The sequence below is a fragment of the Rhipicephalus sanguineus genome, chromosome 8 (assembly GCF_013339695.2).
Source record: "Rhipicephalus sanguineus isolate Rsan-2018 chromosome 8, BIME_Rsan_1.4, whole genome shotgun sequence".
NCBI lineage: Eukaryota > Metazoa > Arthropoda > Arachnida > Ixodida > Ixodidae > Rhipicephalus > Rhipicephalus sanguineus.
In genome coordinates this window covers 64,786,856-64,804,096 of record NC_051183.1, presented here as the reverse complement: position 1 = coordinate 64,804,096, position 17,241 = coordinate 64,786,856, and the positions used below count along the sequence as shown (strand labels likewise).

At 46.5% G+C, this 17,241-nt stretch overlaps 1 protein-coding gene across 1 annotated transcript; it reads right to left on the bottom strand.

Moving 5' to 3' along the window:
• Positions 1-774: 774 nt before the first annotated feature.
• Positions 775-15,167, bottom strand: LOC119402029 (uncharacterized). The gene is made up of 6 exons (XM_037669094.2): positions 14,961-15,167; positions 12,916-13,116; positions 8,804-9,076; positions 6,861-7,093; positions 5,821-6,004; positions 775-2,262 (listed from the first exon to the last, which is right to left on the bottom strand). The coding sequence occupies exons 1-6, from the start codon at positions 15,042-15,044 to the stop codon at positions 859-861; spliced, it is 2,379 nt and encodes a 792-aa protein (XP_037525022.1). The 5' UTR covers positions 15,045-15,167; the 3' UTR covers positions 775-858.
• Positions 15,168-17,241: the final 2,074 nt, after the last annotated feature.

Here is a 17,241-nt window from a genome sequence, read left to right as displayed (position 1 = left end):
GTTCACCAGCCGTTTCGTCCAACTTGCAGTTTTCAACCGACAGAGTAATTACGGTGCTGCAGACCACCACAGTGTAGGACAGCATTCTGCACAATTTCAATGCCAGGTCTGACCCGTCATCAAGACCACAGTTCCTAGCTTCACAGATTAAACAAAGTGTTCAGAGAATGAATAGTTAAACAAATATATAGATAGAAATGCTACTCCCAGGCAATGCGTATGCTGGCATCTCTCGCTTTGTTGTACAAGCGAGATGCACAGATTTGCATGAACTCCTTTGTAGTTGTGGCTGCTTCAGTTTCTTTGTCTAATTGTGATGAATTCGATATGGCTCTCCTCTGGTTAAGATTCTCCCACCTCTATTTTGTCACAACTCGGCAATAATTTAGGAATTTCAGGAAGCTGCAATCACGTAAAGGCCGCCATATTGCACAGGCAGCTCGGTAATTATGAATTCTCCTTTGTATTTCTATCCGATTATATTCAGTAACACTGTGAAAGGTATGATCAAGACAGCGAAATAATGCACGCGATGTCTCTAATACTCCCTAGGAGCTTGCTTTACTAGGACATAAGCGTGCATATACGGATATGAGATATTTCAAAATAGAGGTCTACAAACATGACTTATGATTATTGACTTTTTTTTAGAGTACCGAACCTCTATATTATAAAGGACTAGTCGTTAGGACCATTAAAGACTGCTCACAGTGGAACAACTTTATGACGACACGGCACATCATGATAAGAAGAGAGCACTGTAAAAATGTTAAATGACTAACAACACCCCTCTTTCACGGCCTGTTTTCATTTTGCCGGCCCTGTCCTCTTCTCACTACCAAGTAGCACAAGCCGCGCTCACAACATCTTGCAGCGTAATACGGGGTTCATGGCACTGCCAGCCGGACAGTTAAAGATGTTGGTGAACTTTCTGAAGTTCTGCGCCGATATGTCTACGAGTAGTCGTGGTGGCACCTCCATGAAACGTATCATCGTCTGTTCCCTCGCGTTTGACTGCGCCGCGAGGTGCTCGCGGGCTATCGGCAACAACGTCGTTCCCCGCTCTTGAAACGCCGGTACCGTCTCGTCGCACTGGGTAAGGGCCCAAGCCGTCAGGAACATCCGGTCGAGCGCCGTGTCCGTCGAGTTGTCCTCCGCGTAGGCTCCCACGCCCAGCGTCATCGTCGTCGTCACGTTCTTGTATATCTGGAAGACGTCGTAGAGCAGCGTCATCAGCACTCCGAACTCGACGAACTTGTTGCGGGCCACGTCCAGCGCCACGTCCTGCTTCACCAGGTCCGTCATGCCGGCGTAGTACTGCTCAAAGACGCACAGCCTCGTTTTGGCCAACTTGGTGTTCGTCTCTCGATGCCGCATGTATCCCCGCATCGCGGCCGCCGAGTAGACGGGCGTCGTCAATCCCATGATGATGTAAGGAAGCACGGAAGGCATCAGAAAGATGGGCGCCACGTTGACTGCCGTCAGAAGCGCCACGCTTGCCGGCGAGATCCACACGCTCTTGTTGGCCTCCCGGTACTCGTATCCCGGTACCAAACTGCTGGCCGTGATTCTAGTGTCAACCTCCAGGTTCTCGTCACCCGACGTCCAATACAATTGGCTGCTGGACTGCTGTAGAGTGAGGAACGCCTGGAATGGGGACTGGCTCACGAGCGGCACCGCTAGTCTGGAGTAGTAACGGATCAAGGTTGGCATCTCCTGTTCCAAGTCGTGTTCGGTGACCACGCCCATGGCGTTGATCTTCGAGAGGGTGTTCTCTAGCTCGGCGGGCATCATCCAGTCTTCGTCCGCAATGTGGTCTCGTAGGACTTTCTTGCAGGCCGCGGTGAGGGCGTGCACAGTCTTATGCTGTTCCTTCCACGTGACTGGCTCGACGCTCATCTGGTTCGCGGTGGACGCCAGGAACCACATGGCGTACGGGTAAATGTTCTCTATGGAGTGAAGGCAAGCCAGGGACCGGACCGGAACCTTGGCCTGGTGGTACGCGTGGCCAAGCGGAAGGAGGAACCGGAAGTCCTCGGAGAGGAACGGAGCGACCAACACGACGAACCGCAAGCGGATGTAGTCGAACAGCGTGCGCGTGTCCGTCTCTCCGATGACTGTCGAGAGTCGCTGAAGAAGGTCCGGAGGCGTGACCAGCAATTGAGACATGCGGAAGCCCCTCCGCTCGGCCATGAGCGAGTTGAAGTACTCGTCCCACTTCCAGAAGGAGTGGTACTCGTCCCAAGAGTTTTGAACAAGAACCTGCAGGAAACGTTGAAAGAATAGTGTAGTTTCCAATAGCTGGAGTTTTAATGGGCCACTTGAGCAGTGAGCTTACGTACCTAGCAAAAATTTTGCAGAATCAAAAGAAGAAGCTAGCACTTTCATCGTTGACAACCGCCCCTCCAACCTGCTGTCTATAGCACTCTAATAATGGCCGGTAACATATGAATCATTCACTGACGTCAATGACTAACAACCCGGTTCCGCAACACATTGCTTATAACGACCTCACAGGAACGTTATTTTCTGTAGATACGCGCCGTATTGCATTGTTGTGAAGTATTCGAGAGAATGTTTTCTTTTTTTTTTGTACAAATATTTTAGGTAGTTGCCGGCACAACGCAGTTCTTAAGACACGTGTGTGGTAAATTCAGTGATTTATGATGATTTATGCTACCGTGGTTCATTCGACCGGTCTGCATTCATATAAGCATACCGTTTCTTGTTATGATTAGTGTACAACTAGCCTGTTGCTGCTGTTTCGGCACACCAAAGATTTAAAGGGCTCATGAACTACACATTGAGGCTTGGCGACAAAAAAACATCTTGCGGCAATCAGACAGTACAATCAACAGCTCAGCCAAATCTTGCAGGCGTACGCAGTCTGTGTGAGCTACGCGTGCCAATACGTTGAGAATGATGTCAGAAAACACGCGAACGCTTGCCATAACTGCTCACCTTTAGGCACCATTTAAGGCACATTTCCACCATTACCTGTGCTTAGATCGCGAGGCAGCACAAGGACGAAATTCGAGATGAAAACAAGTACTGTGCTGCGTTTATTCAAAGAATGCAATTCAATGTCGTCAATTAATAATTCTTAGTCAAGATTATATATGCTTCCGATCGGTTGTTTATAAAATCAAACTTCCTGCAGCGTTACTTGGGATTTACGGGTAATAATTTACGATTTGTCTTTTTAACATTTTAATGCACTTTGAATCCAGGTCAAGCCGTGTGGAGCACAATTTAACGATGCTTTATCTAATAACTCATTAGGAGGTATGCGCACTTCCCATTTTTGTGGAGGTTCCTCAGGCAAGCAGATTAATATTACCAGGTGTTTTACGTACCAATATCACGATACCATTATAAGGCACGCCGTAGTGAAGGGCACCAGATATTTCGACCACCTGGCGTTCTTTTACGTGCGCCCATATCACACAGCACACGGGCCTCTATCAATTCGCCTCCATAGTTGTGCGACCGCTGCAGCCGGGAATGAAGCCGTGACATTGAGGTCAGCAGCCGAGAAACTTAAACACTGTACCACCGAAGCGGACTTAAGGCAAGCTCGCGTGATGACTTAAAGAGCAATATTTCACCAGTGTTTTACGGTGTGACGGGAGTGTCAGAACAAGCAATAAGACGCAGTGCGCTAAGGACGAAATACTTCTCAGGAAACGCTGATGTTTTCACAGTACGTAAAATGAAGCAAGCGCACGTTGACAAATTGCGATTTGAAGAACGATGAGCTGTCCGGGGGCTTCATTCAACATGGGGGACACGCGCAATCCCCGCTATTAAAGATCAGATTCACTAGAATTTTCGTCTTTTCTGAGAGCTAAACGTACAACCCCATATTAAAGGATTACTTGGGTGAGGCGGGTCGTTCCGAGTGCACGGCTCCTTGAAATTAACTGTCAAGGAAATTATAACTTCGTCGTAGGTGCACTGTCAAATAGTCTGGTAACGTGGATCCGGTGTGCGCAACAACCGCCCTTCGCATCTTTTATTACATTGATTAGGCGTGAAAGGATGAGAAAAAGAAACATGAAAATTGTCAGAAAGGGGGCGTCGAAAAACGATTTCAGGAACAAGGAGTGCTTAACAATTTAAATATTTAGAAAAAGGCCTTTATAACACTGGCACAACAACTCCTTGCAGGCGCCCGCACGCTGAAGGCTAGCGAATTTTGAGGCTACAGGCTGTGAACGCCTTTTTGCAAACTCAAACCAAGCTTATGAGTTGTGAGCACGAATACAATTATCCACGCAGAATTCACTCAATAACATTCAGAATAACGTTTAGATATCTGGTGTGCCGGAAAGCATTCGCTTTTTTCGAGAACCCCTTGTGTAAGAAGCTTTCACGCTGCCTCTGAAAACGTGTTTGCTGTCTCCTACGATGCGGTGGCCGTTAAGGTACGTGAACGTGTACTGTCGCTTTCGGAGAAGCGGCGGCGTTACTGGTAGTCGTATGGATCGGTTCCGCGCCATATGGAAATGAGTGTTTCTAGGTAGGGGTGAAATCATCGACGCCCAATTTGACTCGAGCTGACCGATATATCATTAAGCCCGTGATAGTGTCGACGAATGAACGCGACGAACAAGACGCGGAAGGGACCCCTGGTTAATGATATGGTTCGTAGAACGCGGGCTGGGCGTTCGATAGTGATCGTTCAGACACATAAGTGAAGGGAGCCTAGCGAAACGTAGAAGCCAACCGAAACCTTCCTTTAGGTCAATTACGGCAGCTCCAAACTGCAGCGAGTCTAGCAGTTCGTTCCTGGAATAATGCCTGTCAAAGGGAGGCAAAGGAAACACAATATTTCAACTGTGATGAATTATTACCCCTTATGGGACGTTAACCTTCAACAATTAAATGTAAATTACTATCCTCATACGGCACAGAAGGAAAGTACTGGCGTAACAAGAAAAAAAGGAGACCTGCCCCAGTTTCACTTAGTGTGAAACCGGCAGGAACAGCGGAGTGTTTTCCTTGTGATTTTCTTTGACACTTTGTGATTTTGTGTGGGTGTCTGCGATTGCGACATCTGCAAAGTAGAGATGCACAGGAAAGGACTTGTGGCAGCCCCTTCCACACCCGCCTTTGCTACAGTGACCTTAGGCCTCATTCACGTTCGAGCCGCCCTTCCCCGTTATACTGTGCGGCTACGGCACAGTATAAAATGTTTGTGGCCCGTGTACTTAGATTTAGGTGCACGTTAAAGAACCCCAGGTGGTCAAAATTTCCGGAGCCCTCCACTACGGCGTCTCTCATAATCATATCGTGGTTTTTGGGACGTTAAACCCCAGATATTATTATTATCATTATTATTATTATTATTATTATTATATTATTATTTATTATTATTATTATTATTATTATTATTATTATTATTATTATTATTATTACTTCGTACGCGGCCGAGGAAGTTACACCATCTGTGGGTGTATCTGGCAAACGGAGTGTGACATGCGATGCGGACACTAATCTGTTTTCAGGCTGAGCCCTACAATAGCTTCGCTGTGGATAAGAGTTAAAATGCAACAAAAGCAGGCAGTAAAAGAAACTGCAGGCGACCGTAATCCGTGGCTTTCAGTTGCACTCACACCACGGCGTTGGTGTGCTTTGGTGCAAATACTGGTTGAACTGTGTAGTTTCCTTGTGTTGACCTTGTGTTAACATTGTGTTATTAGCTTTGGTGTTAATACCTTTTTGTTATTAGTTCTGAGTTTTCTTTTCTATTTAATAGACGTTTGCTCAGCCTTATCGTCGCGAATTTTGTAAAACTCTCAAAGAGCAGATACTCACCGGCGTGGACCTCTGTTTCTGAGCCCGCACGAGGACTGCTATGGAGCTCTGTAAGCTTCGTTCAAAGTCGTGCACGTTCTGCGCGTGCTTGCGCACGTCCGTCTCTGGCTTCAGGAGCGCCATGGCCTGTGCCAGGATCCGCGTGTAGTCCTCGTCCGATGGCCGTTCTGCTGACAAGAAATACCTGCGTCGAGAAGCCAACATATATCAGTGGTGAGCACATCAGTAAGGAATGCGTCAGTGACACGGAGAATACAGTTTATCTTGTTTCTATGAATGCTAGCACGTTGTTCTGCCCATTGTCCACTACCCTTTAAGGAAATTGACGGTCCTTTCAGCTAGCATGCGCTTCAGGCAATGCTAGCTATTAAAAGGGTCATGAAACACTTTTCAAAGTAATACTCGAATGACCTCTGTATGGAAGTTTATTGCCTCCTGAATTGATTGCCGGAAAAATTTCTCGAATCCACCAATAACGAGAGAAGTTACATGGGTTTGTTGCGCACTTTAGGCCCTTTCTCTCTTTTCTCGTCCCAACGAGAGCGCTGGAAGCTAAAAAGGGAGGGATGGCACGGGGGAATCAATTACGTCAGCGTGCGTCGGGATGTTGAGCGTGCGTGATGTAACGATCACTCTCTCCCGCTGTGATTCATGCGCGCGAGTGGGGCTACTGTGTAATTTTAGCACAACTAATGGAGCGCGCTGCTAGGCACGTGGCGGTACTCCGTGACAAGAAGTGCATCTGACGCGAACGTCACTCTTGATTTAGGGCGGCTATTACCCAACAGCATGCTGCCTGCTGTTCGACGTCAAATAGCAGGTGCCGGCAGCTCCCAAATCAGTGAGCAGAGGCATCTCTATGAAAAGGGGGCACCTGAGAAAACGGAAACTTCCCGCTCCGTCTCTAAACTCTTTGCTACGCACGACTGTAAGATTTGGCTGTAATGATATCAGCAGTGTTTGCTATCCACGGGATGTGTTTTCTGACCAACCCCGAGGGGTTGTTCATGACCCCTTTAAAGATACTTGATCTATCTCACCTTTTCAACAGCGTAGTGGATGGTGTGACGCTCACACGCAGTGTGTCGGGTGCTAGAGACACCGTCACAAAAGGAAACACGCGCAGTTCTCGATCCAGTGAGCCGAGTAGACTAGTCAGGTTCTCGTCGTGGTTCGCCTCGTGGATGTGGAAGTCTTTCAAAGCGTCCTGGAGAGTCTCGCCCTCGTTCTTGCCCTTGTACTCGATGATGCAGTCCATGTACAGGTTAGACACCTGGTCGAGAGAGTGTAGTTAGCTCGCGATTCCCCGAAGTAACACCCTAGATACGGGCACGCTAACCTCAGTTACGAAGAACCACAGTTGCCGCAAACTGTAGCTGCACCAAGTTAGGAGGAAACCCTAAGTTATTCCACTAACCGTGGTTGCTCCTTAGTAACAGAATCAGTTTAACTAACAAAATGGCGGCATGCATGGTGGCGGTAGAAAGCGAACTGGCTCCAAAAGGAGGCGGAAACTTCTTCCCAGAAGCGCGTCAACTGGTCAGTCTCAACAACAAAGATGCTGATACGTGAAATATTCAAGCAAAACAAGCCACACAGGTATCACTACGAGACATAAAGATATCACACGTATCAAGCAAAGGATTGCCTTGGCTTTCGCACTGACCACAAGGTGACTTCGCCTATAGCTGCGATACTAGCCTTTACTTACGTCAAATATTGTCAAAACACTTGAAGGAATACGCTCGGTGATTGCAGGAGCAAACAGGGCGGAATTAGTTTAACTAAAAAATATTTTATTTACCAGTACACTTGTGAAAACAAGCTTTCTATTTATATTTTTATTGGCGAAGCTGACTGCTCTTGCACACTGCAGCTCAAAAAAGAAAAGGAGCACAACGGACGGAACACTAACGACGACGAGCGTCGTCGTTCGTGCCAGAATTATGTACCAACGAGCCCAACGAGCCACTTTACGACTCTCACGTGACCTGCTTGACAGCCAGAACCAAAGCGAAGCTTTTCCCGTGTAACAGGTGTCAAGTGCAGCCGGCGGTAATTGTAGTTCACTTGGTTAAATGAGGTTCGTCGTAACCGAGGTTAGCGTACCCGTTTAACCAGGTCCTAAGTTTCGTAGGGTTATGTGCAAGAAAAACAGGTTACAGCGCAAAAGAGGCGCTCTTACGGGACCCAATATGTGCTCTATTACACACCATGCGTTTGTTTAGTAGTTCCGCTCGCGTTGCTGCCGGTCTCGCTTATTATCACGGTTGTAAGGCGCCGGCACAGAGCAGCCGCGGACGCGCACGCGATGTAGGTCAAATGCCGGAGGCTGTACACGTCTTCTCCAATCATTTGTTGTTGCAACTCGAAGAATAGATATGGGTCCGTTGGCATGATTTTATCGGATTTTATCGTTGGAATGATTTTATCGGTCAAAATTAAGTGCCATGTAAATCTGAGAATCCGTATACCAGCTTCCTACGAATGATGTAGTCCAAATAAGGGAAGTTTGAGAAATCAAGAAAAAAAAACAATGCACGACGCGCTATTTCGTCAAGTGCCTTGTACGCACCTAATATACCTTATTGCGAATGTTCCATGCTCGGGTGTTTTGTTATTGCTTTTATTAAGGAAAGCAGATTAGTGGAGTAAAATATTACGTTCGTAGTGAACATTCCGTGCTCTTTACCGCAACCGCGACTTACTACTATTAAGAACATTGCTACACTGCTAAGACGAAATTACTGCACTCCTAGTACTACCACCAATATTCATTCTATACTAATATGGCTACCGCTAGTTATTACGAGTTGTCACCCCAGGTGCTACTCACAACCGCCTTTTGCCTAACAATAAATACAATTACTACAGCAGCCTCCACTATATTACCCACAAATGCTGCTATACCTACGACTACTACGGGTAGTAATACGGCTTTCTACTACCGTCTGCGCTGGTTGTAATGTGCGGTACCACAAACCTGATGTAGGAAGCGTCCCTTGAGGTGATCCTGGAAAGTCTGCTTCGAGGTTCGGTTGAAGTAGTTGTGCAGGTTGGCTACCATCGTTCCCACGGCCAGCTGCCGGAAGGAGTGGGGTCCGAAAGGGTACTCGCCACTGCCGCGCCACTGGTGGTTGCATGCGTGCCCGTAGAGATCGGTGCACGGGTCTACCGTGTTGTGCTCGCGGTTGTTCAGGTAAAGCGACACCCAATGGCAGTCTGGATGCCTGCAGGCGGGCTCCTCCGTCGACATCTGCGAGGTGTCGGTGGCGTCTCGGTATCTTTTAAGAGCCCCTCACTACAGGCGGTCTTGCACATTTTGGTCGCACATTGAAAGGCTAAGACGCAGTCTAGAGAGCGTTCTGCTGCAACATTTCTGAGCAAAGGCTCTACTACGCTATGTTCCCCAAGGTCATCAATCGCGTCGCGATGACCTTGAGCTGCTGGAGCGCAAGTCTGGCAGGCGTGACGTCACGCCACGTGATACCACATCATATTATTATTATTAGTAGCAGTAGTAGTAGTAGTAGTAGAAGCATATTATTATTTTTATTATTATTATTATCTAAAGCAAGGGTGCATGGCTTTCTGCTCGAAATTTTCGAGCCACGCAACCATTCAATACTTTCTAGACACGACCGCCACTGAGGGATTATTCCCGTGGTCGTAGTTCTTTATGAGATGTCCGAACGTCTTGAAGGGCCCTTTATTTAAAGAGCATGGAACTCAGGTAGTTCGAGGCATAGAGGTTGGCTGTTAAACTGTGTTCAGTGCCCAATGTTGGAGCGGATTCATAGGTACTGATAGCTTGACAGGCTGATACACTATCATTTTTGAGGAACCAGCCCGCACAGACAATAGTTTCAGAAACGAATAGGACAATCACATTTACATACTCACCACTGACAGCGCGACGTGACATGGAGGAACGTAAAAGAACTTGGCTAAAACACGTTGGCGGGCTTGTTGCTTTGCATCCACGGAGAGTCTTCTCTGTTTTCTTTCTACGTCCTCGTCTAGTCGCTCTTACTCACTCTTCAAAGTAAAGGAGACGTAAAATACAGAAAAATGTGGTGCTGCACATGGTTATCCACGTAACTGGATATATTGTCTTCTAGGCACAGTCAGAGAAGAACATATATCTTGGCTGAATGCGTTGCCAATTCGGAATCGACTGGTCTGCAAATTGCTACTGTTAGCATGTTACTTTCCTCAGGTTACCGCCGAGTAGCATTGCACTGTCATATGATTTCTTTGCCCTAGATCAAATGAGGCGTTTCTTTTTCGAAATGGGTCAAATCCATCCAAAGAGAATTTGAGAAAACGGCAAAAATTTGCTATGCAAACTAAATACAACGCTGGCAAAGCTATTCTATGATATGTTTTACATGTCGGCTAGGGGAAGTTTCTGGCCACAATCAATTAAAAAATATGCAGCGGATTTCCCCATTATTAGCATGATAACTTTGGATTTGGCTCATTTCGGAATGAGACATGGAATTCAATGCGGTATTCTTGAAAAACCTTTATTGAAATTCGGGCAGTGGCACATTCTTACATCGTCGGCATCGACATTGCTTCTGTTCACGATGTCGTCGACGTCTCGGGACCGATCTCTCGCCGATCTCTTCACTTCCACCAGAATCCATGATAATCCAGCTCCGAAAGGGGAAAAAAAAACTTACACAAACACCCAGAAAACAGGCAGAGTAGTCAGGCTAGGCGGGAAATCACACGGAGGCTTCCACGTTCGCCGAATCACGTGATCGCCGAAGCGCTCTACTATCGGCATACTGGATTTGACTCATTTCGATCCATACAGCGCATGGATCTGGCTCAATTTCGTTTTGAAACGGGACCTGTGAGCACACGTAGGTGTTGCTTTTTGACTCATTTCGTTCCGATCTCTCTTTTAGAGGAAGGTTGAGAGAATGTACTTGCCAATGGAGCAATATTTGAGCTAGTTTCGGTTTCTGGATTTAGCCCATTTCGAAAAAAAAAACGCCACAAATGCTTATCTCGAGCACGTTTCTACATTCCCACGAGACGTCCTGGAGCGGGTTTCCTGCATCACATGTAGTCGTCAGAACACCTTCGCTGAAAAAACAGTGCATGTTGACCGAGAAAGGGGGAATGGATTTGAAGGGTCCTCTATGTGCGTCGCGCGTAATGATGTTCGTGTGCTAATGAACAATAATGCCGGCAAAAACGGAACGTATTAGGGGGATAGCTCTACACCTCCCGGTACAAACCCAGAAAATATCCCTGCGCGTGTGTTTGGCCTTGAAGCTGAGCCTCCTTGCACGGGCATTGTCATAGCAGAGGACATGCGCAGTGTTGTTCTCATCTCGCGCACTCCTCTTTGTCGATCGGCTAAAGCCGCGAGCCGGTGGCCCTCACGTGACTCTCACGCTGGCCATACGAAGAAAATGTGCACAGTGCGCCACTGCTTCCGCTGCTTGCCGTGCGAGGGCGCCGACGCGCGGCACACCGCCGCGGCATGCTTGCCGCGGTAGTTGCTGCTATCGCCGACAAGGGTGGTTTAACTGCGTTCCATCCCAGCATTTTAGATGCGAAGCATCTTATGAGCGAGCTTCATACGGTGGCGTCCCGCTCCACTGCGCATGCGCCTACTCTCTCTCCCACTCTCCTCCTTTACGCAGGTGTTCGGTCGCCTTCTCTCCTTTCCTCCTCCGCGCTGCAGCCGTGGCGCAGCCTCTCCTCCCACGTGATGCAGCCGCGCCCCAGCCAAATACAGCCTGTAACCCACTCTCTCCTCTCCCTCCCCCATTTCTTGTGTGTATAAGCACGTGCGCTCGGTCGGCTTCCGTCATACTCGCGTCGCTCCCGTTCAGATGAGTTGTAACGTCAACGTCGGTGACAGTTGCAGCAGCACTCCAACCTCTGCCGAGATCGAGATCGTCGCGGAGCAGCAGCAGCGCAGGGCTTGCTACGTAATGATAACACAAACACTAAATACAAACCGCACACACTAACGGAAACGGCGAGTTAACGTAAACGGAAACTTGGTGCGCACCCCCAAAGCTGCTCCGCATCCCCTCGTGGTTTCCTTTAGAGGGAGATGGTGTAATTTTTTGAAAAAAACGATATTGATCGAAATGAGCTGTGTGGCGTCCAGTGGTGCATTAAGATTATAGGATTAAAATGCACGTGGCCACGAAGCGCGTTTCGTCGCAGCGCCCAACTGAAGCACGAATCATTACTCCTGCCTTGTTTATGTAACTATAGCAACTTGATCGGTCCACCTTTGATCCGTAAAGGATCATGGCGGGATAAAAATGTCCGCAGTTTTGCTGTAAGCTTCGTTCGCTTCCAGTTAGCATAAAACCTTCGACTTTGAAGAAGACCTCGCAGCTGGCATTTCAGCATGTCCACTCCTATACCTCCATCATCTCGGAAAGCGCATTAGGCTTTCCTCTGCAGAGTGAGTTTACCCATTGACGATATTTGGTCATCAAACGATGTAGTTCACTGTACCATCAAACTAATTTTAAGATATCTGGAATACATGTTGCGAAAAGTTGTTGTTCTGCGTTGAGTGCAGACACTTGGTTTAAGTATTTTTTTTTTGCCTGGATATGCCCACATCGCCGTCTTTGTTGTCTTCAGCAACTGAAGTGTTGCGCTGCAAAACATGTGGATGACGGTGCGATTACCGGCATGGAGGAAGAAAACAGTTAGGAGGCAGCATTGCACAATGAGTTAGAAAGTAAAGAAAGAAAGGAAGGAAGAAAGAAGGAAAGAAATAAAGAAAGAAGGAAAGAAAGGAAGAAAGAAGCACGTCAGGAGCGCACACGCCAAGCTTCGCTTGTACCTATTTTCCCAGTAGGACAGGGGTTCCTGAATTTTTTAGCACTACAAATTAAAGAATGTGCAACGTGCTGCAAGGACAACATTTTAGAATAATATGTATGTCATTGTATTGTATAGTGAATCGAAGAGGTCTTTATATTACGGATTCTGAAGTTAAGTAAGTATATATATTCTTAGTGGAAAAGTGGGATGCACATTCATCGCCAACTTCACCCGGCCGCCGTGCCCAAGGTATATGGCGTACTTTTGTTAGGGTACCTTGTCGCCTGCCTTAGGGTGTGGTCCCAGAACCTCGTTGAAGTGGGCGAGGTCCTGCAGGAGGCCGTCTGCCATGGTTTGACTGTTGATCTGCTTGAGCCGGAAAGGTACCCGGCGCCGGGGGTCTACCGCCTGATTGCGCACGTTGTTCAGGTGCTTCGAGGCGGTCACCAAGGCGGCAAGCATCAGCAGAAAGGTCACCTGCAACCAGGAGTAACGGAGTGAATGCAAAGTTCATTAGCATCGTCCTACTCAACATGTTTAAAAACGTATTTCCTTAGTGGTAATCCAGTAACAGGGAGGAAGGAGAACTAGGGGGCGTAGTGTCGTCGCTTTCTCTATTCGTAGGGCCATTTGTCGCTGGTATTATTGCGAAAGCTATTATATGGACAGTTTCGCCGTCATATTATATATATATATATATATATATATATATATATGGAAGTGTGAAATTCAATTGATCCGGTGTAAAGTGCAGCTGAAAAAGACGTCGACACATGCGCCAAACACAAATTTTACTAGTGTTTCGGGCGGTGGGCTTGCTTTCGTCGGTGTGAATGGTTGCATGTGCCATCTGTAAGGGCCTCTGCAATCATTCACTCTGGCGAAGGAAGCCCACCTGCCGAAACGTTAATAAAACTTGTGCTTTTCGAACGTCGTTTTCACAAGCGTTACAAACGTCTTTTTCACACACACACACGTATGTATGTATGTGTGTGTGTGTGTGTGTTTGTGTGTGTGTGTGTGTGTGTGTGTGTGTGTGTGTGTGTGTGTGTGTGTGTGTGTGTGTGTGTGTGTGTGTGTGTGTGTGTGTGTGTGTGTGTGTGTGTGTGTGTGTGTGTGTGTGTGTGTGTGTGTGTGTGTGTGTGTGTGTGTAAATCAATCAAAAGATCGTCGTGAAGAAACTTCTTCCCACACGCGTGACCGGCGATTCGAACGTGCGACCTCTCGCTACTTGGCGCGACGCAATGAATCACTCGGTCACGCTCGCATACATTCTCCTGCATAGTAACGGCGACCTATTTATATATTTCTTAAACAACAATTTTGTATTCTGTCTAATTTTAGGTTTTCTGCTAATTGCCATTTATTTATTGTTGCGGATTAACGCACCGGATGTTTTGTATCGCATCTCTTGATTTAATTTTGGTTTCATTGCTTATGCGGCCCCTTTGTAGGCTGGGAGCCAGTCAAGCTGCTTTAGTGCAGCGTTCACTCCGGCCATTCCTCATGTGGGACACATCAAAATGAACACTCAATTCCATTCAATTCAGGTCTCACAAGCCACGACATACTTCGTATCTCGGTCACGAGAAAAGCCTATAGTGCCCGAATGAGTGGAGCCGCACGTACCCACAGCCATCCGCCACAAAGCACACCTCTCATTCTGAACCAAAATAGAGCACAGATACTGTTCATGAGTCCATGAGGTGTATTTGCAATGTGGGATATACTTGTTGAGTACAAATGGTTTAAGTGATTCAAGTAAACGGAAAATATGTCAGACACATATGCACAAGTACAATGTACAATACTCACGGACTGAAACGCGACAATTTAGGCCTGAGCAGAGCACGTACTTCCGTTAGGTCAGTCTTCAAATATTATCATATTGGCGCAATTTCGTTTCTGACATTTATATTAGAGCCTACTTAAATTATAGATCCATACCGACATGATGTGGTTATCTCGAGCTATTACACATGCCAGTGGTTATACTAAATGTTTCGATGTAGCGGTTCAATCCACGAGCTCTGTGAGTACAGCGAGTGTAGTGTCCTGTGTTCGTTTCTCTGTGCTTGCCTTGTACGCTACTTCACATACACGGAATGACGTACACGTACACTACGTATCCTAAGAATGCGACTCTGGTTAAAAAAAAAAAAAACACGCGAAGTGAAGTTCCTGTGACCGCATGACGGGTGTACCACGACGTGTGACCGTTCGTCCGACCACACGACGTATGTACCGGAGCGTTTCCTTCATATATTAATGGGGCACAGACATTTTCGCGAACAAATGCTGAAGCGTCTCGCGCCACTCACGCCCGCCGAGATGAGGAAGTACTTCCGGTTTCCGAAGGCCTCCGTCAGCTGCCGCAGCACGGTGTCCTCTGTCTCGGCGTGCATGCTGGCCCTTGATCGTGCCCTTCCGGCGGAGGCCAACGCCCTGGCGCTCCTCGGCACCTGCAGAAGAGCTCGCGTCTTGGCCAGGCACGGCGAGCTCGCTGCTCACCCAGTCAACCACTACAGACACCGCCGACTGCGTGAGAACCCGCTTCTTCTTTTTTCTCCCCTATCATGTCGCTCTGCATATACTGCTTACTGTAGAGGCAGGTTGCTGCCATACCTAGCATAGAGGGGTGTGCCGTTTCCCTTTTGTATAGCAATGATAGATAGATAGATAGATAGATAGATAGATAGATAGATAGATAGATAGATAGATAGATAGATAGATAGATAGATAGATAGATAGATAGATAGATAGATAGATAGATAGATAGATAGATAGATAGATAGATAGATAGATAGATAGATAGATAGATAGATAGATAGATAGATAGATAGATAGATAGATAGATAGATAGATAGATAGATAGATAGATAGATAGATAGTGCCAGAGGTTCGCTAAGAAATTCTTCGCATTTAAAATACCAGGATCGAATGGGATTTCAATCCGGGCCCTCTGCGTGGCTACAGAGCCACGCTAGTGCTTGAAACTCATTTTCAAAAATACCCTAAGCAGGCGTCATATCGGGCAAGGAAGCGCGATAACCTATGTAATATAGCGTGGCAGAAGAGTAATACAGCAACCAGTCATCACACATTGCTATTTGTGCACCGAGTGTGTGGTTTAATGCCTCCCACGCACTGCAAACTACTCAGACATCATTCTTCATCGTCATCAGCCACATGCACCATCAACAAAGTGCACATAATACTTTACAGATGTGTAGCGGGTACCTGCCTTATCCGCAGAAATAATAATGACGTAGAGGGTGCTTTCCTACTTCACAAAAATTATGATTGATGGCGTAGTGGATACCGTGCATGTGTCTTTATTAGTTGCCCCGAGAGAGTTCAGAACGGGCTCTCGAAAGGAGGACGAAATAGAGCGAACGCGTAGCACATTTCCAAAGTTTGTTGCTAACGTTGTGTTGTATATGGAAGCGCGACTGCCATCTTTGTAAATATATTCAAGTTACTTGCTGTTCAAACATTCTTAAAGATATACAATTAGCCTCAGAGACGATCATTTTAAGTTTTCATTAGAGAACCGGGTTTATTCTTTGAAGAACAATGCTCGCGACTACACACCCCACAGACTATATTTGTACAAGCGTTACTAGAACCACTGAATGTAAAAATTAAACCTATTGGCTCAACAGGTATTCTGAATTCAACTCTTCACATACAATTTGACGATGTTTTCCCTTCTATTGCGAAACAAATAAACAAATGTCATTTTGGTATTTAAATTTTCAGTTAGAAGATTATCTAGCTCACCAGAAAATAAGCAATATAATCGCGACTGATGCATCAGTATCAAAGGAAAAGGCTGGGGTTGGCATCTTCTCTCTTTCTCTTGATTTCTCTTTTTCGGTTCGTCTTCCAGATTATACTCCCATATTCATTGCAGAATATTGGCAATTGCTCTAGCACTACGCACGCTTCCCTCAAGTGAACCAACAGCAGTAATAATTACAGATTATCTCTCAGTATGTACTGCACTATCTGCGGCAACAAATTTACCACTCATTGGTTTGTTTAATCACCTAATACCGGCAAACTTACAAAAAGTTCAGTTGCTATGGGAACCAGGCCACAGCGGAATATATTTGAACGAAATGGCTGACTCATTAGCCACAATATCCCTGAGTGGACCCCTCATCCCAATTTCACCGGATACGGCTCACGCGACAGCATTAAGATTCAGAAATGCTTGTTTGCAAAGCGAAATAGGCAAATTCTGATTGAATAAATTTAAAGACTTTGCACATCTGAGATATTTCTGGAATAAACAGTGGTGTTTATCTCGCCAGTTAGCAGTTTCTTACACCAGATTACGATGTAGATCGCTACATAAAGCTGAACTCAAGGCGTCCTCGTTATGCATGTTTTGCAATGAAATCGAAACAATAGAGCATTTCTTTTTTATTTTGTCGCCGCTATTCTAATCAGAGAAAAAGATACCTTATAGCGCCATTTCATAAGTTAGGATTAGCAATAAATGCTTCAGTAATGTTATCATTTGCCGGCATTCCTTAGGTTATAGCCACAGGGGTGTCTGCCCTGCTGTGTTCGGTTACATCAATGAAACAAAAA

What these genes read in the sequence shown, in the direction of transcription:
- LOC119402029 (XM_037669094.2), bottom strand. Translation starts at nt 15,044, where the DNA reads ATGCACGCCGAGACAGAGGACACCGTGCTGCGGCAGCTGACGGAGGCC. An exon ending in ACCCTAAGGCAGGCGACAAG is followed by an intron (nt 9,077 to 12,915) that starts GTACCCTAACAA and finishes GACACCTCGCAG; the next exon opens with ATGTCGACGGAGGAGCCCGC. An exon ending in AGGGACGCTTCCTACATCAG is followed by an intron (nt 7,094 to 8,803) that starts GTTTGTGGTACC and finishes TCTCTCGACCAG; the next exon opens with GTGTCTAACCTGTACATGGA.